General features: G+C 38.9%; 2 protein-coding genes across 5 annotated transcripts; both read right to left on the bottom strand.

Moving 5' to 3' along the window:
• Nucleotides 1–201: 201 nt before the first annotated feature.
• Nucleotides 202–2,741, bottom strand: LOC113172528 (cytochrome b-c1 complex subunit 10). 2 transcript variants are annotated; one of them, XM_026375529.1, is made up of 3 exons: nucleotides 2,613–2,741; nucleotides 1,880–2,010; nucleotides 202–518 (listed from the first exon to the last, which is right to left on the bottom strand). In XM_026375529.1, exons 1-2 carry the CDS (start codon nucleotides 2,660–2,662, stop codon nucleotides 1,890–1,892), a joined length of 171 nt encoding a protein of 56 aa, XP_026231314.1. In that variant the 5' UTR covers nucleotides 2,663–2,741; the 3' UTR covers nucleotides 202–518; nucleotides 1,880–1,889. The 2 variants fall into 2 exon arrangements, with proteins under 2 accessions (XP_026231314.1, XP_026231315.1); XM_026375530.1 differs by having other exon boundaries at nucleotides 202–521.
• Nucleotides 2,742–3,225: 484 nt separating this feature from the next.
• tcf3a (transcription factor 3a) lies at nucleotides 3,226–25,329 on the bottom strand. 3 transcript variants are annotated; one of them, XM_026374312.2, is made up of 20 exons: nucleotides 24,784–25,329; nucleotides 21,675–21,771; nucleotides 21,230–21,302; nucleotides 16,174–16,247; nucleotides 15,687–15,762; nucleotides 15,031–15,071; nucleotides 14,754–14,889; nucleotides 14,322–14,371; nucleotides 12,894–12,993; nucleotides 12,425–12,561; nucleotides 12,137–12,287; nucleotides 11,951–12,009; nucleotides 11,753–11,831; nucleotides 9,821–9,897; nucleotides 9,559–9,732; nucleotides 9,297–9,408; nucleotides 8,848–8,977; nucleotides 6,622–6,863; nucleotides 6,060–6,203; nucleotides 3,226–5,756 (listed from the first exon to the last, which is right to left on the bottom strand). In XM_026374312.2, the coding sequence occupies exons 2-19, from the start codon at nucleotides 21,726–21,728 to the stop codon at nucleotides 6,067–6,069; spliced, it is 1,902 nt and encodes a 633-aa protein (XP_026230097.1). In that variant the 5' UTR covers nucleotides 21,729–21,771; nucleotides 24,784–25,329; the 3' UTR covers nucleotides 3,226–5,756; nucleotides 6,060–6,066. The 3 variants fall into 3 exon arrangements, with proteins under 3 accessions (XP_026230097.1, XP_026230098.1, XP_026230099.1); XM_026374313.2 differs by lacking the exon at nucleotides 6,622–6,863 and adding an exon at nucleotides 8,288–8,526 and having other exon boundaries at nucleotides 24,784–25,327; XM_026374314.2 differs by lacking the exon at nucleotides 21,675–21,771.
• Nucleotides 25,330–25,635: the final 306 nt, after the last annotated feature.

Below are 25,635 nucleotides of genomic sequence, written 5' to 3' on the forward strand. Positions count from 1 at the left end.
AATGCTGATTTTAATCATTTAGTTAACTATTAACGTTGACGTGATCATTTAAAAGTTTTCACTAAAACATAGTTGATATCCATCCTGTATGAGCCAAAAAACTTAAAATCACAGGCACATTTCATGCATGTGTGCATTTCCTGCAGAGAAACACTCAAAAATCATTTGACATGTAAGTGTAATAATCACACAAACACAATGTAAGATAAATTTCCCATACTTTAATTCTCTTCAAAACAATTACAGCATGACATGAGGAGATGTTAAATCTAGGGTAGTAAGTCCATGTATCATCATATTTCTTCCATTTGCAGTTTGACTGGTGGAGGAATGTTGAAATGCCAAACCCTGGTGCATTTCAAAGGATGTTGATAGTGAACAGTTCAATGCTGACTGAGTTGCAGGATCATGATGACAGTGTCTAGTGGCCAGGCATGCAGGTGGACCAAAGTGCAAGGTACCAGCTGCAGTTCATGTTCATTATGAAAGTTTTTAGAGGGGTAAAAAACAGCACCGACCTGCTAGAAGAAAACAAAAAAGTCATTAGATTATACAAGTACAGTAAAACATGGTCTAGCTGTGAAAGACAAAGATTAAAACTGGATGGAAAGTCAACATCTGCCTCAGAGGAGAAAAATGTTCTAGTCACGTTTTAGAGTAAAGGCATTCACATAAAAACTTATTCAACATCCAACATTGTTTTAGCCTTTAAAAGTTAAACAAAGTCTAAGCACTAAACACTTCCAGCAGTTAAAGGCTTTCTAGGCATTCCTGTCTTTTTAGATGCTGCAATATACAGAGTAGTGTTAAAATAGGCCAGTGTCCTCGATTCTGGTCTCCTGACACTAAAACTGGCTTACTGTCCCTGAATTTCAATTTTCTTTAGTCCTTACAGTTTTCTAGTCCCTGCTGATGGGAGGTATCATACAAGTATCATACCACAACAAAGATGCTTATGTCATGCAGCTATTTTTTCCCCCAACTTGGCAGTCATGCAGAAGCTTTTTGAACTGCTGGTGCATAATGAGATCCTGGAAGATTTTTGCTGTAGTTCTGTATGCTTAGCCCAGTGTTTACATAAAAACAAGTAAAACAACCTGAATAAAGGCAAAACGACAACATACAGTTATGATTTTATTTGACTGTCAAGGCTACCAATGAATGTAGAAGTAACACATTTTTTCCTGAGCAATAAGTCATGACTTTAAGTCACTGAATTGCAGTTCTGGAGCTGCTCTAGAATAAACACCACTTACTACTGAAATAAAAAAATATGTCACCTAATGCAGCAATTTGGCTCTTTGATAAATAGTTCTCAAACAATGTAGTTCTATTAGATGGTGGACTATGGTTTTGGGTTTTGCTATACAGACAATGTTTGTTAACAGGACGCAAATGTCCAACCAGTTCTTCCTCTTGCCTCTGGATAGATGTCTTCCCTTCTAAGAGTGCAACCATCATATAAAGAGGGAAATAAATCTATTTCCTAAAACCCTGTAATATGTGAACAGACTGAACACAGAACTTCTCTGCAAGGAGGAACAAACTCAATAGTAAAACAAACATTACAGTATTTACAGGCAGGTTGGTGTGTGCCAAATTTAAACATTTATTCTGTAATAATCATGTCTTGTGTGTGGTGATACAACCAGAAAGTAACAATACAAAAACACTATAGTGTAAATAAAAGGTTTTTAACTCAGTCTGAAGCCAACAGGCTGACTTACTGTAGTTTTAGAAATAATGATGCTGTGATAATGATGATGTCTAAAGATAATATTATATTTCTTCAACTGTGAAGTCTCCTTTTCCCGCACGTGCAATCACATTTCCTCTACTTTAATTCTACTCTTATGTCTTTCTCATTCATTAAACTGACCTGACGGCCATTACTCATTCTTCTTGAATTTGCCATTGATGTAAGGAACATAATCCAAGATCAGTCGCCAGTCTGTGAAGTGGACCAGAGCAACCCCTCCGGCTGTGCCCCATACAGCCATAGTTGGGATCCTGTCAAGGGCAAGACATATTTAAGATTTGGAAATAAAAAAAAGAGATGCAAGTAATTTAAGGAAACAAAACACAAATTCTAAAACTATTAGGTTAAGCTAAAGAGTCTACAATAAATGTGACTACCCAAGCAACAAAAGCCAGGTCTGTAAGTAGAGTTGCGTGTTCTTTCTTCTTTCTCACATCAACTAGCTTGTCCTGTCAAACTTCACATTTAATGGGGCCATTCTCTTGATACTACACCTGACCTTGGGCCTGATCAATGCACTCATTTTCTGATGAACTGACTAAAATTACAACGTATCTAGGCTTCTGGTGAGTCAGTCGGTCACCTAGCTGGTTATTTAAAGTCAACAAAGTCAACAGACATTCATATTTTTTTCAGCTCAGTTCAGAAAAAGGTAACGTTAGACTGACGTTTTTTTAACACAACAACAACAGATTTGTCCTGAGTTTAGCTGACTGCTCGGTAAAACTAGCACGTCTCCACAGCAATGACCTCGGCTAGGCTAGGCTAGCAGCTAAGGACATATAGACACTTCTAGCCGTAGGTACGACTTCTTCCGGTTATAACGACAAGTTCGGCATTTAAAAAATCTTACCATGATTTGGCAATAGACACATATTTCTGACCAACGACTTTCGTGAGCATTTTGGCTGAAACAAACCCCAACCCTAACGTGCTGCTTGAAAAGCTGAGAACTTCCGATTGCGACTGGCTTACTATACCTAACGCGCATGTGCGTAGAGTACTTCCGGTAACTCTAAAAATAAAAGCCCATTAAAACCAGTAACAGCTGGAGAAAACTGAGAAGCTGCTCGTGTCGAAATTTACATTAATTCGTTATTATGCTGAATGAATTAAGGTACATGGTTCATATTTAAATGTCTAATTATCCAAATTAACTAAGGCACAGGAGTAGCCTACATGTTTCCGTTTATTGGGCTTTGTACAAAGTCTAACATGCATGCAACATAGTACAGTGTACTTTATTTTGTGAAGTAAGCGCCTCAGTTCTGCACCCTAGTGGAAAAATCCAGGTATGGTAACTACTACTGCATCAGTGCCTGCTGGTGTGAAGTCAACTTCAAAAATAAAATATTAAGTATCTTAGCGAGATTCTATTTCACTTCATCATTTATTGCAGAAAGGAAAATAAAAATGAGTGCTTTTCAATGTATCTGTTAAAAAAAAGACATTGGAAAAAAGTGGGGTATGTTATTAAAAATGGCACATTTATTGCTACATTACTGTTATATACACAACAGTTCTCAATAACTACTTTATATATAAAAAATAGGAAACTGGAGGCACTTTGAGGACATAGCCTACATAGATGTTGTCCCCAAACATGAATGAAGACAGAAATCTGTAGCAGGTCATGTGTTGTGGAGGACAGAAATGGTTTGTTCACAAAGAATATCAGGTACATGTTTTGATACTTGGATACTTTAGACATACCTTTCACGTAAAGAAAAAAAAAAGTCTTCAGATGCAATTTTCCATATACAAACAAGACTGTGGTTTTCTGCAGGAAGGCTAGATGAACTGACAAAGAAAGTAATGCTTGGGTCTAGTCCATTGGGCAATTGTGACAAAACGACAGGCAGAGATAAATCAAATACTGTTAAGTATGCCAATCAACTTACAATGATAAAGCTGATATGGACATATTATACAGCTGTTCATACATATAGATGCACATGCCAGTCAGGGACAAAATTATATTTAACAGAATCCGTACACAGAAGGTGAGACATTTTAAGTCATTGTCAGTGTCAAAGTTGTAGACTAGGTATTAGTCAACTTGTATCTAATGACAGACACTGTAGCAGTCGATGTTTTGAAACACTGTCAGATGCTACTGAAGTATATATGTTTTTATATATCTGTATATAAAAAAATGTTACAACCTACAACCTAGCAGAGAAGTTTTCAGGCACTGGTGAGTAACCATTATCAAAACTCCCAAAGTCAGGGAAATGACTAAAGCCACCCTTTTTGATTCTTTTTATGCTTAATATTATGACAATTTTGTTGCAGATTGTGCAGACCACCCCTACTGCCCCTTGTTCAAATTATTCAATCAAGACAGCTAAGGAAAAATCATTATCATTAAAAAAAAGAAGAAAAAACCTGTTGCAAACACTAGAAAGATTCAATTAATTACAACTGGCCTGACAGGTTGGTGCTTAAAGAGGGATTTTTAAAAAAAGAGTAATATCACAACATGTGATGTTACAGCCAAATAATTTTGTCACTTCTAACATTTCTTAGCCCCTGGCCCAAAGAAAACATCTCACCTTCCTGGAATCTAAATTGACTCAACTTACATTTCAACAATGTAAACAAAAAAGAGACCCTTCCAAATCATAAAACACGTACAACTATCTTACAAAGTAAAAAATAAAATAGAAAACAAAACAAAACAAACCTACAAACAAAAACATGAAAAATCAATTCTACAAAAGGAAGATCCTTACAACAGGCTTTGCAATTGTTCAAAAAGGGAAAAAGTAAACAAACACACCAAATGCTAAATACATAGCAAGCAACAACCAAAACAAGTCAGTCAATGGTGAAGGTAGCAGTAACACTCATGATCCCTTTCAATACTCAATTATTTCTATGAAAACAAACGTTGTTTACCACAATACAAATTGCTCTGAGATTTGCATTAAGACAGTTCACCAAGCTGTAACAGTGTCTGTCTATGTATGATCTGATGTGGGCAGACCGATGTGGCATGGGCTTCATCCGAGTCAGAGGGTTTGTAACAACCACACGGCTGAGAGAGACTGACTTCCTGATGGTTAAAGATGTGTGGATGCCTATTCCCGGAGGGAACATTGGTATGTCAGTGTGATAATCTGATTCAATATCGCTGTGGAGCCTGCATTTGTAAAGCGTCTTTGCTTGCGTTTGTGTTGGTGGCTGGTCTTTCTCCGGCAGTCGTTCCGTTCCACTTGCATGGCAGTGACAATACCTTTTTCAGGAGTTCAAGAGATAAGACTCAGATCTGTGGTTAAAAAGAAATTAACTTTTCCCACAACATGTAAGTCAGCGAATGTGGCACCTTTTCACTAAACAAGAAATGAAAAAAAGAAAATACAGCCAGAATTACCAGCATACCAAAATGACTCAGCTCTCTGATTGCCATAGGCGGTGGCTGGATATCTCCAAGCCTATCTCAGTCATTACTTGAGAGATTAACAATAATGGCTATTTTTACCTAAACCTAAAACTATGCACTGGGCCTGTTTCAGGCTTGTTTTAACAGGTTTTGTTCAATCTTATAAAATCCCTCTGTTTGTGAAGAATCTAAGACGTCCTTTTCAGATGGGAATGCTAATAATCATCCAACGATGCAAATGCCAACTTTGCTCACATGAGCAATTGATCCAAAAGTTTTATTTGATCCAAACAAGGTTTGCTCCCCAACATGTAAGCAACTTTTTCAAAATGTCTTAGACAAACATGATCGTAACATTGTCCTTATGTCCGATTTCCACTGTCTCCAACCAGTGTCCTTGGTTCAAAGTCTTGTCATGTAAAGATTAATGAATCTTTTTCAGTATGAGTGTGCTTGTTACTTCTGTATTCATAGTCAGGAATGTGGCCACCTGCTTTGTCAGTAATGAGGTTTGTGCATGTGTGCTTTCCAAAAGTTGATGAACACACACTGAGATGCATGACAATAATAGATTAAGGCCACGTCTTGTAAGGGCTGTACAATCAACAGGAACTGAAAGAGAAAGAAGAAACATAAATTATTATTTCACCACAAAACATGTTCAGAATACGCAAAGAATACAAGGCTGCATTCTTGTTAGTTTGACTAGTCATCCAAGTAGCTTCTTTAGTCTGATTGAAAAAGTTACTTGGATGAGTAGTGAAATGTTTCGACCTAACAAGAAGAAAGTCAAGTTGCCATGACTCAACTTCCAGATAAATTCATCTCTGATGACCAACAAAGAAAACCAGGTATTGTTTGTTACCTTAAATGTCAAGCAATCCAATTCCCACAGCAGAAAAACTGAGGACTTACCTGAGAATTACATATGGCTCACAGGGTTGTGTCCATCACCTAGACCAGGATGACCTCCACCCAGTTGTATCTGGGGGTCCACGCCTGACACTTTCTCCTCCTCTCTCCTTTTAAGGCAGGCAGCCTTTGGGTTCAAATTACGCTCTTAAAAAAAAAAATTACACCAATTAAAACCCACTAACAAGCAAAATGCTTAATCCTTTTAAAACCGATCGATTATGTTATTGTAAAGGAGTTCTAATTTCAACATATATAAAATAGACAGAGGGAAAACATAAAGAGGAAAGGCAAGACAGGAAATCGAGAGGTAGGATGAGAATTGCAGATGTTTGGCAGAGCAGCAAGGGTGTACTTCCTCCAATATTCTCCCTTTCTCCTCTTGTCGTTTTGTCTATTCTAAAATGATGCTGGCAGATAGCAAAGAGAGAGCTAAAGTCGATGTTGCATATCTGGTGAGGAAATCTTAAGACGAGACTTTCCTAGAGGTGAACTAATGTTTTTTGTGGTAAGAGATGGTTGGTTGTCTTGGTGGATCAAGTCTTCTCTTCATTGGCTGACCTACCTCGCACCTGCTTCTCCAAGCCCAGGATGACCTGCACTGCTTGTTGCAGGATGACAAGCTTGGTCTGGGCCTTGTCGCTCTGCAGGTGGACCTGACACATCCTGCCCAGCTCTCTGAAGGCTTCGTTAATGTCACGAACACGCACCCTCTCCCTAGCGTTGTTAGCTAGGCGGCGCTCACGCTCCCTCTGCTCCTTCTCCTCGACAGTCAAGTTCTCATCAGTCACCGAGACAACACTGCAGCTGGACAAGGGAGGTGTTGGGGGTTGGTTAACAAACCCAAATCTCAACCCTCACTGAACCCTACATGCTAGACTCTATGCTAAATTGCAATTACTAGGTAAAATCCACAGTATAATATTAAATTTGTGTAGTCTGTGTTCTATAACTGAGATCATTATAGCTTTTCAGAATGTCTAAGAGTAAGCTAATTTCAAGCTCTTAGCTTGAGACGAGACAAACAAAACTGCTGAAGAAGACCCCAGTGGAGTTAAACTGTGTTGCGCGAGAGAAAATGGAGGGGTAGAAATCTTGTTTTGTTTTTAAAATACAATATGTAAAGGTTAATTAAGTGTAATAAATCTGTGAAAATGAATGACTGATTCTCAGTCAATCCAACTTTCAGTGTCGTGGGTTGAGCAAGCTTGACAATGGTTTCAAGCCAAGAACAAATATATTTGAGATCAATACAATGTTAGCCAGAAAGATCATGTCTGATAAATTTGTCTAACCAACCAACTTTAGTTTTTTGGTCATTGGGGTCCAGGATGGAAGTTGAGGGGATATAGTGACTGTCCAGCATAATGAGCAACATTATGAGAAGGTAAACGGAAAGGGAGAGAGAGAGGAAGCAACACCCTTTGCTGAGTGCAGCACAGACAGAGCCACAGAGAAAAAGCACAGGGGAGCAATTGGAGGCATCATGTTAAATACATCAGCAGTAGGAGATGTATTTATCTGAATGTGAGGAATAGGTGGTCACTGTTGCCATCTGTGAAAGGAAAATGGAAGGGGATGGGGAGGAGAATGGAAAAATAGAAAGGTTTGTATAGGGAAAAAAAGGTGGCAAAAGTGTTAATGCTTGAAAGACAAGGACGTGCAGCACAGACACTGCAACAAAGCTAAAGACATGTTAATACACAGAACATACAGCTCTATTTTCATGCTGAATAGTACACTATAAATAGAATACAAAACTAATGAATACAAGATGTTAAAGCGTGAGACAGAGAGACATGGAAGCATTTTCACAGTGGAAACAGACAGACAGCTGTAAGACAGTGCAAACATAGTGCATCAGAACAAACAGCAGTCCTATATGTGTTACCAGAGAACAAAAACCTTAGGAGATGAACTGGAGAATGGGCATGTGTTTAAAACAGTCACTCAGCTTCACTTCTTTTACCCCATGTCCTCACTTTCTGATCACTCGAAGAGTGGACAGCAATATGTATGATGCTTAAATTCACTTCTCTAAGCAGGGATTATTTGTCAAATAGTCTACAGATATAAGGAGAGAAAAATTAACTAGCACAAGTAATTTAAAAAAAAAGATAATATATAGCTAACAGGACATGATGGGGCTCCGGAAGTGAAGCCATTTGGAAGCTTTCTTTTGTGAAGAGGCAGTTCCCCTCCTCTTCCTTCTTGCCTGGACACCCACTGACCTCGGACTTGCTGCTCCAGGTTGAGTATAACGTTAACGGCCTGTTGCAGTATGATCAATTTGGTCTGCGGTTTCTCATTGCTCAGATGGAGCTGACACATGCGGCCCAGCTCCTTAAAAGCCTCGTTGATGTCCCGCACACGCAGCCGCTCGCGAGTGTTGTTTGCCATCCTCCGCACTTTCTCCCGCTCCACCTTAATCTCCACTGGCAGATCTTCATCGTCATCCTCATCATCCAAACTAATGAAGAGCCAATGGCAGATGAGGAGGGAAGGAAACAACAGTTTGCGTACAATTCACTAAATCATTACTGTTTTTCTAAGCAATAAGTTTCCTACAAATGTCAGCACCTATGAACAAACACTACTACAAAGAAAGTTACATTACATCCTCGCAGTCTGACCTTTTTGACTAAATTGTTCCAGGAACAATGAAATCCCAAAAACAAAACGAATAACTAAAAGAAAAAAAACACATACTACCACGACTGGATTATTTGCTATGAAATCTCTTGCACTGACAGATGAGTAATAATGTTATGGGAAAAGAATATTTAGGCACCTTGTCCGAAGATGAGTTTTCACGTCTTTTTTCTCATCCTCTGACTTGCTGGTAAGAGAGCAGTTCTCATCGTCGTCCTTCTCTCGTTTGATATCAGCACCAGTGGAACGATTTAGGCTACCAGATAGGCCTATACATGGAGTTGGGACACAAAGGTATTGAACACAGACATGTATAACACACAACATATTACTTGGCAGTCCAATTATGGCAAAGTAAGAATTATTTTATTTATACAGCACTTATCAAATAAGGTACAAAGTGCTGTGCAATAAAAACAGAACAGAAATTACATTGGTTAAAATCAAACATATATAAATAAATTAAAAAAACTATACCAAGGCAAATTTGTCATATAGAATGTGAAATGGCAAATAGAAAAAAAACGTGTCCTTGTTTATTCAGACGTGAAAAATATATAAAGAGTAGAGAACAACTGAAAATCTCACCAGTAAAACTTTCAGGCTGGGAGCCTGCCTGGACAGATGTAGTGCCATGGTGACTGTGCAGAAGTCCTCCACTAGAGGGCAGGCCAACAGTGTCCTCGTGGTTACTGGGCACCTTAAGGCAACAATTAAACAATTTCTCAATTACCTATTTCTGCTGTAGTAACAAAATAGTGATACAATTCTTACTTTGTGCCTACTTTCATTTTAATAATTCAAAGTCATTTGTGAATATATTTCCTTTACTACAATTCACTGATCTCACCAGTCCAGACATGCGACTGGCAAGTCCAAGTGCTGCACTGTTGAAACCTGGAGGTAGCCCTAAACCAGACGAGAGCAGACTGTGCATTTCAGAGAGTCCTGTCCCTCCTTGCCCACTGGCATGACGCTGGAGAACAATAATGGCTTCATCTAGACGATCCTCCAGTTTGCTTGGCTAAAACAAACAAACAAACAATGAGAAACCGGAAGATAACACATGACTGTAGCATCTTGTATTAATGTGAAAAGACACATTGACTCACCATGGACTGAATTCCACCCTCAAAGTTAGGTGAAGGTGTGGCCTGGCCAGAGGACCGAGTCCACTGGGATGCAGAGCCTGGGAAAAAATGAATAAATAAATAAATCAGAAATCAAGTTAATTCAGACGTTTATGCTCCAATTTTTGATTGATACCCATTTATTCAAATCAGGAGACTGGGATCACATTGATTTGTGTGGAATGTGTCAATGCATCACATTCTCTACAATCATCCTGAATTATGGCAGCTCAACTCCATGGCATACTCAAAATGCTAAAGGCCAAAGTGTATCATCAAAAGTGTGGGAAATCTAGAGTAAAAAAAAAATGGTGCTCTGTGATTTGTAAAACTGAAAAGACCACCGGAATACAACTATGGATGAGCATTTCACAAAAAACATCCTGGGGCTACCTGAGCTCAAAATGACGAGACAACAGCAACAGTTTTTATTCAAGCGAGTTCTGTCTGATTGTTTGTTGAAATCAGTGCCTGAGAGCACTCATTCCAGGCTTATCTGTTATATTTCAGACAAAACGTCAATGAAAGACTCCCTTGAGCAGATAATGACTTGCATGGCAACAGCGTCTGCTTTGGTTATGCATGTACAGGCCTATAAAACAAAACAATGTTGATTCCTATTAAAGCTGCGCCGTTCATAAATGTAAAGAACATTTTGCAGATAATCACCATTAGCAAATTTCTGACTAAAATAAGCACAAGCCACATTAACATTAGTGTTAGCAGCCTCTCATTGCCACATGTTTGGTGCAATCAGGCACAGTACAGCGTGTAGGTAATCTGAGTTTCAGAAACAGATTCCAAATTACATCTCCAATAGCAGAATACAATAAACAACACCTTTCCTTACTGGGCTTAGCATGCCTAAGTCTCAACTTTCATGCTGAATAGTAAGCTAGTAAGATTTACTATTCTGCATTTATAGACTTTAAAAAGTGATAAATTCCCAAGATTTTCTGACAGAGGTTACTAACCAAATTATTAATAAACTAATCAAAAAAAATGAATAACCAATAGATTCAAAGAAAAACTGTTAGATTAACTGAATGAAATTAAAAAAAGATTTAAAAAAAGCTACACTGAGCTGCATGGGTGTAGTTTCTTATGCTATATATAATGAATTATGTGAGCTTATTCTTTAATTCAATATAACATATTATGTTACATTACACGTTGAAGCATGAATCAAGTTGAATCCCAGTAAAGTATTTTATCATTTTATATATTTTTGGGTTAACCACTATACATTTTTTCCCTCCAATATTGAGCCAGTATATAATGTGTGATGTGTGTGATAAGACAAATAGGGAAGTGACCCCACCTCTTTTTATTTTTACTGCATTTTCCCTTCCTCTCTCATGTATTATTTTTGGGTGGTACGTGTATGTGTTTTTGAAAGATCAAATGAAGTCTAAACGGTAGATTTAGAAACTTGTTTCAAGAGATATATTTAAAAACTGAACAGAGAAGAATGCCCTAATGAATGCTATTTTCAAAATTGCTGAAAGGGTGGTAAGTAAAAGAAAGCTTTTGGGTTTCTGTGACATTGTAAAACTCACTCACTGTTGAAGAAGATGTGCTAAAGCTCATGTTTAATATTAATACAAGCATTTGCAGCAATATACTGTCATACATGTTGTTACGGTCTTCATCTATTATGCTTCACTGACAACACTGATAATGAAATTTGCACAAGGCCCCTACAAGAAGTTCTAGCATGTTATTTTTCCATTTTTACACCAATAGATGGAACTGCATTGTCACAATGGCGTAATTAAAATGAAAACAATCCATTTTTTAAAGATTTTATCATCTCCATTCAAAACAGGAAAGACTCTGTCTTGAACAAACAAAACAACCACAGCCACCTGACCTTGAGGCCTCAGGAAAAAATGACTGCAGCAACTCACTCACCTGACACAGCCTGAGGAGAGCCAGAGGGAGTGGACGGGGATGGAGGGAAGGCGTTACTGTTTGGGTCTGAAGGGTAGATCTGAACATAGAGGGTTATGTTTTTAATTTCATAAACATATTGTACTCTTTCACATTTATTAAACAGAATATAGAACATTTAAAATTTTAAGTGACAACCTTACATGCATTACTACTTACAGACGCCAGAGCCTTTCCAATTTCATCACCTGAACTCCCAGGAACTGCTCCCCGATTGGCTTGAGGGGTGGAAGCACACAAATCATTTTAATCAGAACCTTGAGTAGGCTCCTTAATGATTTATTTATGTCCCAATACAGCATGAAAACATTAAGAGCACATCTGACAAAGAAAACAGCAGTTTACCCATTATGGTCTCAGTGCCAGCAATAGGTGGCGTGTGGTTGTGTACCCCAAAGCTACTGGAGCTGGAGTGGAAACCTGCAGTATGAGCCCCATTGACTTCACTGCCATGTAGGGGATAGTTTTGCGGAGAGAGCGGAAGTGGTTGCCGTTTCTTGGAAGGAGAGAAATCCGGTGTTTTAAATGCACAACCAAATCAAAACTTTCAACGATACATAAGTCAAAACATGGCAAGGACCTCATTCTATCTTCATAGACAAATAAATGTGAGGATGTGAGAGCAGAGCTCACCAGTCTGTCTTGGGGGTTGATGGCAGTGAAGGGAGCATGTTGGCTCATATGGGGAGAGTTGCCCATCATGGGAGAATAACCAGGCTGAGCCATCGACCCGGCAGAACCCCATGGATCGGAGGGTGGGTGGAGGCCTTCTGTCATGGGGCAGCCAGTGGAGGAAGGGGGAGCAAGAAGGACGAGGGATAACCAGCCACGGGGGATAAAAACACAATGAAGGCCACATATGAGATCTGTCACATTACTGTAATGACTTAATTCAACCGTGATGCAGCATTCAGCACCCAGGCAGCACAAGGTGTTTACTGAGACATGACTATAGAAGGTGCAGTAGGTTCTTCAGGGCTTCCATAAGTATATCATGAGAAACTTATTTCACAACTATACTGACTTTAAAAAAGGTTATTTTTATGAATGCAGATGTTTACATACACAAACTAAGGCAATAAGCCAAAATATTTCAAGTAACCTTGCATGTAGAAAGGTGATGGGTAGATGTTTCCTGCCTTGGAGGCTGCGTAGCCAGCATTGTCCCTGTTAAAATCTTCTCCTGAGGCAGATGCATAAACCTGCAGTAGACATACAGAAAAACTGGAGTCAAGCTGTTCAGTCAAACTACTTTCTTTAAACAAGTTATTTTGTGTTTCTAACTTGTTGCATGAATGACATGCAGTACACATACGGACGAAGTTCCCCAAAAATAATTTGTCTGCAGAAATAGTATCTCAACCTCAGTAAAGTAAGATATGTGCACTGAATAACAGTTTTTGAAACTTAAGAGATCCTTTCTAAGCTGCAATATATTTTTACTACTTTCCACTGCATTCAACAGACAGGATTTTGCAATATAACATTTTTGCAGAATTGGAGACTTGAGCATTATGTGTTGAATGTGGAGTGACATGAATTTATTGTACTCTGTCTACCATTTTAGTAAGGCTTATCCATAGTATACTACTAAATAAAAGCATACTGAGAATGGTTTACAGATACATAATTTACCCCCTTTAATGAACTGTGATATTTGACCATGTAATGGAAGCTACAGGAAGATTTGGTTATAATGAGTATAAAGGCACCAACGTTCTGAACAATCATATGCTTCTCAATCAAGACTGTGCTAGCTGAAAATCAAGAAAAACTCAAATCCAAATCCACTGAAGTTTTCTTCTGTAATTTGATTAAACAGAGAGAAAAGGGGAAAAGAGGGGAGAGGAGAAGAGGAGAAGAGGGACTGGAGAGATGCACTCCTAATTACTGAACCATCTGCCGAATCCTGGACAGCAGCCAACATTACTGGCAGCTGGGATAGAGGCATGGGGGAGGGAGAGTGAAAGGGGAGGGCAATTGTTCGTGGTGGTGGATGGGGGGGTATGGGGTAGAGAGGAGCATAGTTGGAGGGGGTGTGGGTGTGTAGGGAGTGGGGGTAGAAAGGAAGAAACAGAGAAGAGGAGGAAATAGGGTGCCCAGAGAGAGAGAGAGTGTGGGAGGGAAAAAATGAGGTGGAGTAGGAACCACCAAACCCCAGAATGAATTCCCTCCAGTGATCTAACGAGTTTACTTGGCAGAGGGGAAGAAATGTGGCCATAAAGTAAAGGGCCTGCAAATACAACACACTATAAATACATGCTGCAAATGAGTGACTGGGTGAATGAGCAGCTTTTTTCTCCTGTTTTCTTTTATATGCTTCTGGAGCAGATAGACAGCTGTAATAGCTGTATGTCTCTGTATGTCTTGTATTACAGTTGCCCTTCTGCTCAACAAGCCATGGAGAGGTGTACAATGCCAAATAGAATGCAAAAGAGGTATAAAACATGAACCCATGGGCTCCCATAAACCCACTGCAAGGGGGATGATATAGTTAATGGCTACAGCATTTCTGAATGTTAGTACTCACTGAGGAGGGCAGGCCAGGGGGCACCTTCCTGATCTTTTTTGGCTGAGATTCTGAGGAAAGAGAGACAGAGTGGAATTCACATAAGTGTGCATGCCCAAAACAAAGATCTTAACTTTTTGCAGACGTGACACTACAACAACCAATGAAGGCATTCATTAATACAGCCCCCTTCGTCTAAAGTCATGCTGAAGCAATCTCCCCAACTGTCTTTGCGACTAGTCATTGCTGCTTCATCAAATGATATGTAGTTTTTTTTCTGACTTACCTCATTAAGAACTCAATGATTTCACTGTCTCTTTGTAAGAAGAATTAAGAGTTCTCAAATACTTTCTAAATCCTCAGTAAGAGAAGTGAAATTTAAATATAAATCAGAACAAAGAGAACTTTTTTCTGAAATGAAACCTATCATAAAAGATTTTTCTTTACTCCTACCGATGGGGTCCTGTGACTGTCTCCTGCGAGGATTGCTCCCTTCATAGGTGGAATAGAACTGTGAGTTGGACTTCAGGCCAGACGGAGAGAGGGCATCAGGGCTAGGCAGAGGTATCTCATTGGGCATGAAGCCAGGCTAAAGACATTGTAAAATGAAGCACAATCTTATGTAGTACAACAGGAAAGTTATGAATACAAAAGTACATAAATAAATTATTAGCAATATATAAACGGAAAAAAGAGAAGGGGTGAACAGGAAGAAAAACAGCTGATTTACCTGTGTTGTGAACAATGGGTACGGCCCTCGCTCAGCCTTTCCTGTTAGAAGAATATAAAACCAGGTCAACACTGGGAAAACTGGGCTTTTATGCCAATATTAAATCCCAATCTCCATTTGGATGCCTCCCATCTGCTGTGTGAGTGTATATGATGATATAAGGTATTTATGGCTGCGGACAGCAAAACAACAACAAATTAGCCCCATTATGAATGGTTGAGGGGCAATTTTGCTGAACCTCTGTCCCCTCTCCTGACAGTTAAACAGAGGAGAGCTATAGGGTGCTGTAGTCCCAAGAGAGACCCTTGTTTGTGCATGGGTGCCCTTTACACCTCCCAGACCCACTGTGTGCTGAACAAACCCCTCCTCCATATCCTCCCTGATTACCCAGCTCCCTTCATCCATTGTCACCGAACCATAAATATGGTTTGCCCTGAAGTAGTACATTACTGTCTAACCTGTGAATGGCTGCTCTTACAAACAAACAGCTCATTGTTTTAGTTCAGTCACACAGACCATTTATATAAATGTGTGTAAGTCCTATTATTAGAAACACTGGCCTCAAAGTCCCCAAATTGACCGAGGCTTTGAACAAGAAGACATGAAAGTTACAGTGTCTGTACTTCAACAGCTTAATTTAATTTAAACCTTCTTACCAACAATCCCTGATCCAAATAGTGGAGCAGATGCCATACCCTCTTGCTCACTGTAAAGGCCATCTTCTCCATAGCCCTAAAGGAAAGACCACAAAGGCATTATATATTATATAAATATATTTATACTGTATATGACTATATCTAATAATTAACACCCTAAATTAACAACCTTTCACACCACAATTACAACATAATACACCGAACTGTTATTTATTGGTCAATACAAATTATTCATGTTGGCTAGAGATCTTGTGATTCTTCAGGTTTATTATAGAAATCTATCAATCACATGTAATGATTCTTATTTCACATCACCAAATAAAAAATGTTTTGTGTGTAAAAGTATATGTATACATAAAAAGTGTACACAGACAAGTGTACACAGCGAAAAACGACATGATCAGTCTAATTGTCTAACTCAAGCAGAGAAGCATGACATGCAGTCTACTTGGCTACGTTAGGTGTAGTAAGTAGGGATAAACCATACCCTTCCCTGGTTGAACGATGGACTGTTCTGCTCTCCTGGCCCCCAGGGACTGGATCCACTCCTCTCATCTATACCTGGAAGACAAAGAATTGGGTTAGGCCTATAAACCACTAAAAGGCAGACACACTCTTTTCAGGGATTTATGCTTTAGAAAACTAAGTCTAACTTCAGAGAATGATGACCTGCTTTAAGACAAGTTTTCCAGGCTGTTTAAAGTAACCTCTGTTGAAGAGCTTCACTTCACAGCTCACACAGAGACAGAATAGTGACGGCGCTGTCACATAGTGTGGATGTGAGCTGTAGGAAGTTTGAATAATTAACACCCAGTATGAGACTCCCAGAATCATCCTTCATTCTCCAACTCTACTCCTTTACATTTTCCATGGCAACAGTCGTTTATTGCCCAACTATTCTCCCACATTTGATCTACACCTTCGCCTAAGCACAGACTCAAGGTCTCTGTCTTATATAGCTGACACACATTAGCCCTGGCCAGAGCACTACAGCTTGTAGAGTGGTGAATGTGTTTGAAAAAGGGAATGATTTTAAAGACTGGTGAAGCAGAAATTCCTGCCCATCCCCTTTCTCTCAATCTCATCTCATACTGCAATACAGCATCTCTGGGGGAGAGCTGAAGCTTAATTGCGTACTAATTTGCATAATTGTGCATATTAATGAAGCTCGCTCTATGAATATTCATATTTTTGTTTTGTTGTCTAATTAAAAAGCGAAGAAGGGAGAGGGAATGGGGGGTAGAGGCGGGTTAGAATCATGACAGGATCAGCAGCAGAACAGAGTGATGGGTCCACAGCGCTGAGAGCTGCTAGATTGCTGTGACAACTGTGATCTATACACACGACACCAGCAGAATAAGAGATGAAGGAGACAATGTTTTGTCCCCTCTCTATGACTGATTTGTCACTTTCCACGTCAATCAAAGATGACAAAGAAAATGCATAAACTATACGTTTCTGCTGTAAATCGTCAGTATCATAACTTCAGGCAAGAAAAGTCTATTTAGTGCATGTGTTACACATTTTTATACTATACATTTAAAAAGTCTAATTGACTTAAGCAATAATTACAATCTAAACTGAACTAACCCAGTTACACTGTCAGTATTCTCAAATAAAATGTACATGAAACAGCCAGTAGGCGTTGTAGTTTTTTGGACTACTGCAAAAAAGTGGATGTTTTACTTGGCCACACACCTGCATTATTACCATGTATTTAGAACCATGTAGCACTTCATAACTGTGCAGCTAATTAGTGAGACATGAACATTATTTTACCCCCCTCTCTGGGAACACTGATGATTGTAAATCACTAGAAAAACAAACGTGAACTGTCACCATTGATTCCTCAAATGCTTACTCACTAACTCCACAGCCTTCCTGTATAAGAATATGTTTCTCCAGGCAGGTGATGTAGCATTAACAGGTGTCATGCATGAAATGGGAAACATTAATGAATGACACTGTAGTGTAAATAGATAATAATAACAGAATAAATATAGAATAAGAATAAATACCAATTAACCCACGTGTCCTGCTGTACCTGCTGCTCCTGTACTGCTCTGATGATGACAACAAGTGAGAGGGAATTTCAGCACGTTTTAAGAAATGCCTTTTTGACCTTTTTCCATTAAGAGCACATAGGTTCTTTCAGAAATGGAACTGTTCCCTCTTACTCAATCAGTTCATCTACATGCACTTAAGTAACCAGAATACAGTTGGCTTTCCTGAGTGAACCAATTCCTTAACCATCAAGTAAACAGGAAATCTGGGAAGGCTGGTTAAAAGGGTAGACACAGGTTTTTGTTGCTTTTGACTAAATATGTTTTTGTTACTAGTTTTTCTTTGAGACTTTTTTAGGTAGTGTGTTGTTTTCTTTATCACAACATTGCTCCATTTTATTCACACTGGTTCTACTTTTTCACACCTTGGTATGGGAGTAAGTGACGAGATATAACCCAAAATTGTATTTAAATGGGAGTTCTACAGAGGTACCAAATTAAATCACATTTACACAAATGCTGTATTTTACAGATAAACTTCATAAGCAGTGGCTAGCTGCTGGATAGTGTAGCAGTAAGATCGCCGCCATGCAGGAGACTTCGTATCCCGGATGTGGCATACCTCCAGTAGGGGGGCCTTAGACAAGACCTCCTTACGCTTACCCTGTCTTTGCCTTGTACCTTGTATCTCACTTGCAAGTTGTATTTAATAAAAGTAAATGCAATGTAATGTAAGCACTCACAGTAAGGGAGAGAAAACAATGAGTGGTGAAGTACTCAGACAGACTACCAGGATTGGTAAGGGAAAAATAAAGAAAAGGGTGAGTAACATCCGACAAATTCTCTGGTGAACCCCAATGCACTTCTCCTCCCAGCACGCAACGCCCCTTTAAGCATGGCTAGTCTATAATTACACAGGAAGAAATGCTGGAAACAGACAGCCAGCCTGAGTCATCGGCTTCATGAGCAAATCTCCAGCACATACATTGACCAAACTTGCAGACATGTCTTTGCTTTTACAGGAACACTGCCCGAGGCACCTATAACTAAGTGTGCCGTTTTGTCTACATACCTTCTTCCTTCCCTTGACAAAGTGACTCACAGAGACACAAAGCATGATGTCAGATTAAATCTCAAGAGAGGGAACACTGTTAATGAAATACTGAACATTGTACAATAACACAGGTCTGGCTGTTTTGATCTGAGTCACTTTTCTAATACAACACTTTGCATCCTTACCCACTCATAAAGTATACTGCACATTTCAATGTCTGTGTTCTTACACTGGGAAATTATATAAATTTTAACAATTTGAACAACAAAAATTACTTTAACAGTCTTTTTATGTGATTTACTGACACATCTGCATTTGATAAATGGAACATTTCATGCAAATTTGAAAGTTCTCCCCTGCTGCATTTCAGGCCATACCAAAGTTTAAAAATACATTTTAGGATTCTCGGTTTCCAGTGACCAAAAAATGAAAGTGCACTGGAAATTACTTTAACTGACTAGTGAAAGGGACTGAACCAGCATATAAGCCCAGACCAGAGATATAACATCTCTGAAGGCTCTACCAGTGAGGTTCCCCAGAACCACATATCTTAAATCTCCACAAACCCAAAACTTTAATCATTCTGACTCTATACAGAAAACACATGGCAGCTGCTCCACAAAAAGCAGGAATTCAGTTCGACCAAGGAAGTCTTTGAAACCAATATATGGGAGCACAGTTTCAAGCAACCAGAAAAACATACAAATTTACATGGCATTTACACCCAGAATCTCTGCCTAAAGTATGTTTTTTACATCCTGTCAATGAGCACAGGTTTTAGTACACATCTCTGAACAGGGCTGATTGTATCAAACTAAGCAACATTTTTGTGAAGAAGAAATCACAAACTGATTACAGCTAATCAAAGAAAGTTACAGCATGTAACTATTCCTGAAAGTACAAATTGCCATTTCACATTTATGCTTGAACAGGTGCTGGAAGCCATATTTTGAACTAGGAAAATACTCTGAGCTGCCCTTGCTTTCAGTCTTGATGCTAAGCTAACACAATTGTCTCTATTTCTTTATAGTGATACTCCACCTAAAATAATTCAATACACAATACAATAAATTATCCTGGTGTTCCTAAACCCTAAAGAAACTTTTCATACCACTCCCACACCATAATCTGACCATACAGGGTCTGTACGTATTAAGCGCACTCAAAGTGTTAACACGAGTAGGGAAGTGAATCTTGAAACAGAAGTGATTGACAAGTTGCTGATGTCTAACACCTAACATTTTACATAAATGGGGTGAGTGGCTGATACTTAATGGGTATATTTTGGGTTTGAGTTTAATTTTAAGGCCGAGGACAATGCCATATGCAGCCATTGGATTGCAAACATTTATGTGTCTCTTTTGTAAGCACACACCTAGCCTTGACAAAAGCATATGCAAGTGGCCCTCAAGAGAATGGAAGAAATAGAGCCCCTACACTCCACCCTGCTGTTGCCTGCCTTACCTTTTATCTTGGCTTCAATATCCTGTTTCATTTCGATTGCCAGCCAAAAGACCTACTGCACTATAGATACAAGGGTGACAGAGAGAGGTTTGTGTAGGGCTAGCAGATTAGCTACCACATAAATACTGATGAAAAGTAGTAAGCATTTCTAAATGCTAACTAGGTTTTGCATATTAAAGCAAAAGTAAACGGCCCAGAAACCACAAAATGAAGGAAACAGTCTATGTATGTTTGTTTATAGCAAGCTGCACACTTGTTTTAAAACTGTCTGTAAGGGCTTGGCTGGTAAAGTTGCTGATAAGGATGGATAATAACTCTAGGTCAAAATGAGTTATGTGAAGAGAAAAAGTAGGGTGCCAGATTACAGGACAAGTACACTTTTTCACAAAGTAAGCAGAGGAGATTAATTGGGCTGTACCCATCACCCCCCACCCTATGTCTTTGTTCTTAAGTGATTGAATGGCAACAGCTGAGAAGGTGAGGGAAAAGACACCTGCAAGGCGAGTGTGAGGAAGCGTAGAGGAGATAGCACTTGATCTACATAACATAAAATAAGCTTGTCTGAGCTTCTTTCCATCAACTTGTGTAATGCAATTCGTGAGAAGAACAGTTTAAAAGAATTCCCTTTTCTATTACCATTGAAAATACAACTAGTGTGTAGTAGTGTAGGTAGAGTAGAGACTGGAAGAAGCCCATCACTGCCATAGTTTACAGTCAAGAGATGTACTATGGAGCATTACAAACCAATGAGGACACTATTTTAGTATAGGCGAGTTAAAAGAAACATAAATTTTATATTTTCTATATTTCTATTTTTATATTTGCTTAGGATATTAGATCCATATTATTCTATTGAAAAGTCAAAGAAATAAAATGTCAGAAACACAAAGAAAGACAGCAAGAAAAAAAATCTGAAAAAAGGAAGAACAAATTATGTCAATTATGTAATTGTTAAAAGACAGGTACTTTAACCATAGGGCTCATGGGGACATAATGTCTAAAAATGTTTGTTTTTGTCTTACCTGAACCTCCAAACTGACTGCTAGAGAGAGTAGTTGGCCGGTTCTTGCCATTTGAAACTGGAGGCTCAAACATCTGAAATGAGAGGAATGAAACTTTAAACAAACCAGTGCAAGTCCATGTAAATCTTTGCTGAGTCATATGCGCTTCACTTGTGCAAAGGTTGGTTATGTGGAATATTCAAACTATTCTTTATCCTATCCTATTTAGCCAAAAGCTACGGTTGTATAGCAGTCTACAACAACATAGTTGGCTGATGTTCGCAGAGCCATATTAGAAACCCTGAGCGACTGACCCATTGGTGGAAGCCATGATATGCATTGTCATTTCAACCTACTTGACAAGATTTATTGTAAAACCTAAAGTAATTTCTCATTCTGCAAGCATAGAACAAATTTTATAAGATACAAACTTGACAAAGTCAAGCAATCTTCATAAAGATCTTACCGCACTAAAATCCAGCAAGTCGCTGAGCTCCTTGTCTGTTTCCACTGCAGCCATTCTCTGCTGCTGTTCACTTGGCCCTTTCAGTCTCAGCAAGCAACTACAAGCAGAGGTAAGGAGAACATGAATATGTTTTGCCCATTTGTAAGATGGTAAACTAGTCTAATGAGCAATGGTGTAAAGCAGAAGAGCTAGATTTTTCCAAAATTAAGCATATACATGTTTAATTCCTTAACTCTGATAATGTAAAGATTTAAGGTATGACCACTGCTGCCTTCTAAGATATCTAATCAAAGTAAAGTATGGTAAAATGGTCTGAGAATGTAGAGGTAGATCCACTGTATAATCCACTCAACTGGACGATTGTAATCATGATACAGGAAATGTTGTCATTCCACTGAAGCAAATATAAAGTTTTTTTAATGTTATAAATCAGGTCTCATTGTCCTCTTTTTATCCAAAGCTCACATTGGTTAAGACAAAATTTATTCACCAGCAAATGGTCACAGCTATTTCTGAGATGTATGGATACAAAAGCACTGTCAGGCAGCTTCTGTCTAAATGTATTATCCACACAGGCAATCAGACTTAGGTTTACACAAGTCCAATCTATCATGTTATCTTTAGCAAAGTGTTATCATAACCAATACAAATAAAAACCAACACTATCAAAGGCAATACCACCTTCCACCTAATGTTATGATAAACACACAAAATATCTTACAATGCCTTACAATGCCAGTGTAGTATTGATCATTCACAGCCTTACACTCTAAATGATTTTTCAAGCAGATAAAGAATCAGAAATATTCAGTTTGTGCAATAAGACAAAGTAAAAAGTCAACTAAACAACATGTTAAGAAGGCCAACATACTGCACATAACCTACAACTTAATTCAGTCTGCTTTTCAGGGAGTATTATGCAAGCTCAGGACATCTATCTGACAATGACACAAATAAGAATTACTAATGCTTATATCGTAAGTTGGAACTCACTCATTCAAGTAACACGTCTTTGCCTGAGACCATCAGGTTATTGACCAAGTAATGAGTTTCCCTGGTAGCCCACATCTAACATGTGTGACCACAGTTCAGCCACAGGCCACACTAGAGTCATTAGTCAGTGCCTGGGCTCAGGCTGATTCCTCTACTTTAAAAACCAACCTGCTTCAAAAGATCTTTTTAAAAACTTACAGAATAAATATGTGACTCTCATTGGCACAACATAATGGAAGATCAGCATGTATAAAAAAAAAGGATGTTTTTTTTCCTCCTATAAAAGTACTATTGTTAGTGCAAGGTAAACAATTTACTATCCATACCAAAAATATTGTCATAGTTTCTGGTGAATCAAAAATAAATAAATAAAAAATGTAAATCTGTATTGTAAACAAAACAAAACTATAAACCAAATTTAACAATTGTAAGCTAATATTAGCGTAACCTATTGAGTTGTGACATTTTCTTAAATTGTACCCATTAGCAGTTTCACTAGTGAATAAAGAAACAAATGACCATAAAAACAAATGCTACAATAGTAATATATCTTTGACAACTTAAACAATTAGGTATGGGATGTAGATTTTTCTGAGTCATAACCATCATGAGAGGTCATGAGAAGTACATTTGTGAGATATCACTGAGATGAAATCACTCCTACCACTAGAATATCTCAGTATCATGTTCAGGGAATGACTGAAGATTCATTTTTACAATAAAACACAGTAAACACACAAAGGATAGATGCAGTTCTTTGAGACAATCACGGCAGTTACAAAAGCATCACCTTAAAATCTATTAAATTTTTAGCTTTTAATTAATAATACTCTTATAATCAAGTCATACCAGAACAAAGACAGCACCAAAGAAATCAACAAGCTGTCTTAACTGCTTACTCACAAAACAAAATAACAACGGTATTTGATTGTGATGGTGAGAGGATGCAACCATTAACCTAGATGAAGTCTAACGGTAAAGCCATGTAAATAGCAGTACAATGGCGAACAACAACACAATTAAACACTAAGGAGTAATAACAAATGTGCTATTATCTAAGAACAAATCCAAATATTTTGACACTACATGATCTAGTAATTTCTGTCCCCAAGTGAGCTGAGGTCAAAATGGGGGATGAGCGTTTAGCCCCTCCTAACAAATGGAAGTTGCATACGCTTGTCTTGAGCACCCCCACCTTCGGCCTGCCCATTTGGAGAAAAGTTTAAAGGCAGATATAGCTATACAACATCTCATACCTGCTGCCAGGTGGGAGACAGTGTTTAATAAACAGTGTGAGTCTTCATGTCTCTTTTAAAACGTTTAAAAGGACCAAAAGAACCTGTTGCCTGCCCCCACGTCGAGCAGGAGAATGAAACCCAGATGGACACAAAGAGCCGGGCCACCACCGTTTAAACACGACAAAATGAGAAGAAATGGCAGATTTATTTTAGAGCATTGATCAAAAATGCATTTTAAATCTTGCATGATGGAGAAAAATAAGGCTTTAGCTGCGGTTTCGTTGCTTGTTGCAGCGCTAGTTTGTTGTTGGTAGAAGTGGAGGGGGGTAAAAATAATACCCCCAAGTTATACTTTTCGCTGGGATGTCATTATCACTGCACAATTGTGCGGTTTATGTAGTTCACAGTGATCTAGCCTAGATAAGTGAACCTCTACAATCTCGATAGCAAGAGGAAAAGATTTCAGCCACAACCATGACTGTTATAAAACAACCCGTCTGCCCATGTTAGCTGCTAACTAACGTCGTGCACTCGTCTGTAGAGCTAACACTAGTTAGTAGTTACCACAGACAGCTAAATCCCGAGGGGAGCTAACTCTGTCTGGCAAAATGCTAATATGCTGTAACGTTTATAGTCCAACTCATATGAACAAATAAGTATTTTTAACCGTACACAAGCTACTAATACTCAGTAATAACACCGCAAGCTCGCTCAGGCCGAATGGTCGAAAATCCAAGACCCCGCTTTTCCCGGCTGAAGCACTCCCAACTTGAACGTTGCGCTTAAAACTTCATTATTACTCCGCTAACGACGTGACAGACAACTTCAATTTGACATGCATATGCTTATTATGAACATGTATTTATCTACACATTTACCTGGATTCAACAATGTGGCATCCAACGGGGAGAAATGAACGTCTGGAGTAGAGAGAAAAACAAAGTTAGGGATAGGATCCTTCAGCCGCGGTCCGGACTGTGGGCTTGATGAAGATGAGGAAAGACAATATGAACCACTCCTCCGCCGAGTCGTCACGTTGTAGTCTTCGTCACGAAACTGAAAACACCTCTCTAAAACGAACCATAACTCTTGTGCTAGTCCGTTTCCCCGGTGTTAGAGGTATTATAACCATTTCATTTTCCAAGTAGACATTTTAACAGCCTCCACATTGTCGGTTCCAACGGCGTATCCCTCCGCAGCAGAGCCCACTGGGAGGACATGGACGTTGAAACATCAGCGGTGTCCAATTTCAACTAAAACGAAGTAACAAAACGAAGCAGGTTTCGACAGTCTTTGTTTCGGGGCTCTGGCTGTGTTGAGTACTTCAAAATGTCACGATTTAGCGGCTGCGAACGAAACACGAAACGATCGGAGGACCAATTCGCGGGGATCTATGTCGACCGGCGGATGGTGACAGCGGAAAGCCCAACAGAGTCTAGCGGTAGAAGATGGAATGATAATATCGGAGGGAGGACCAATGGGATACGACGAAAATGTGATTGGCAGGTGGGACGTCAAATCACGTGTCGATATTAACCTTTAGGGCCGTGTCCATTCGCCTATGGGTTCGCTTGTATTTTAATATTGTCCTCGAACAGTGAAATGAAATGTCCATATGAGTGAGAATAGAGTTGATCATGAGTAGATAAGAGGTGTGTGTAAGACTAGGACTGTAAAAAAGAAAGAAAAAAGTTTCAAATGGAAATAATTGCTTTTGCGATTGAAGTTCA

This window comes from Anabas testudineus, chromosome 17 (assembly GCF_900324465.2).
Source record: "Anabas testudineus chromosome 17, fAnaTes1.2, whole genome shotgun sequence".
Lineage (NCBI taxonomy): Eukaryota > Metazoa > Chordata > Actinopteri > Anabantiformes > Anabantidae > Anabas > Anabas testudineus.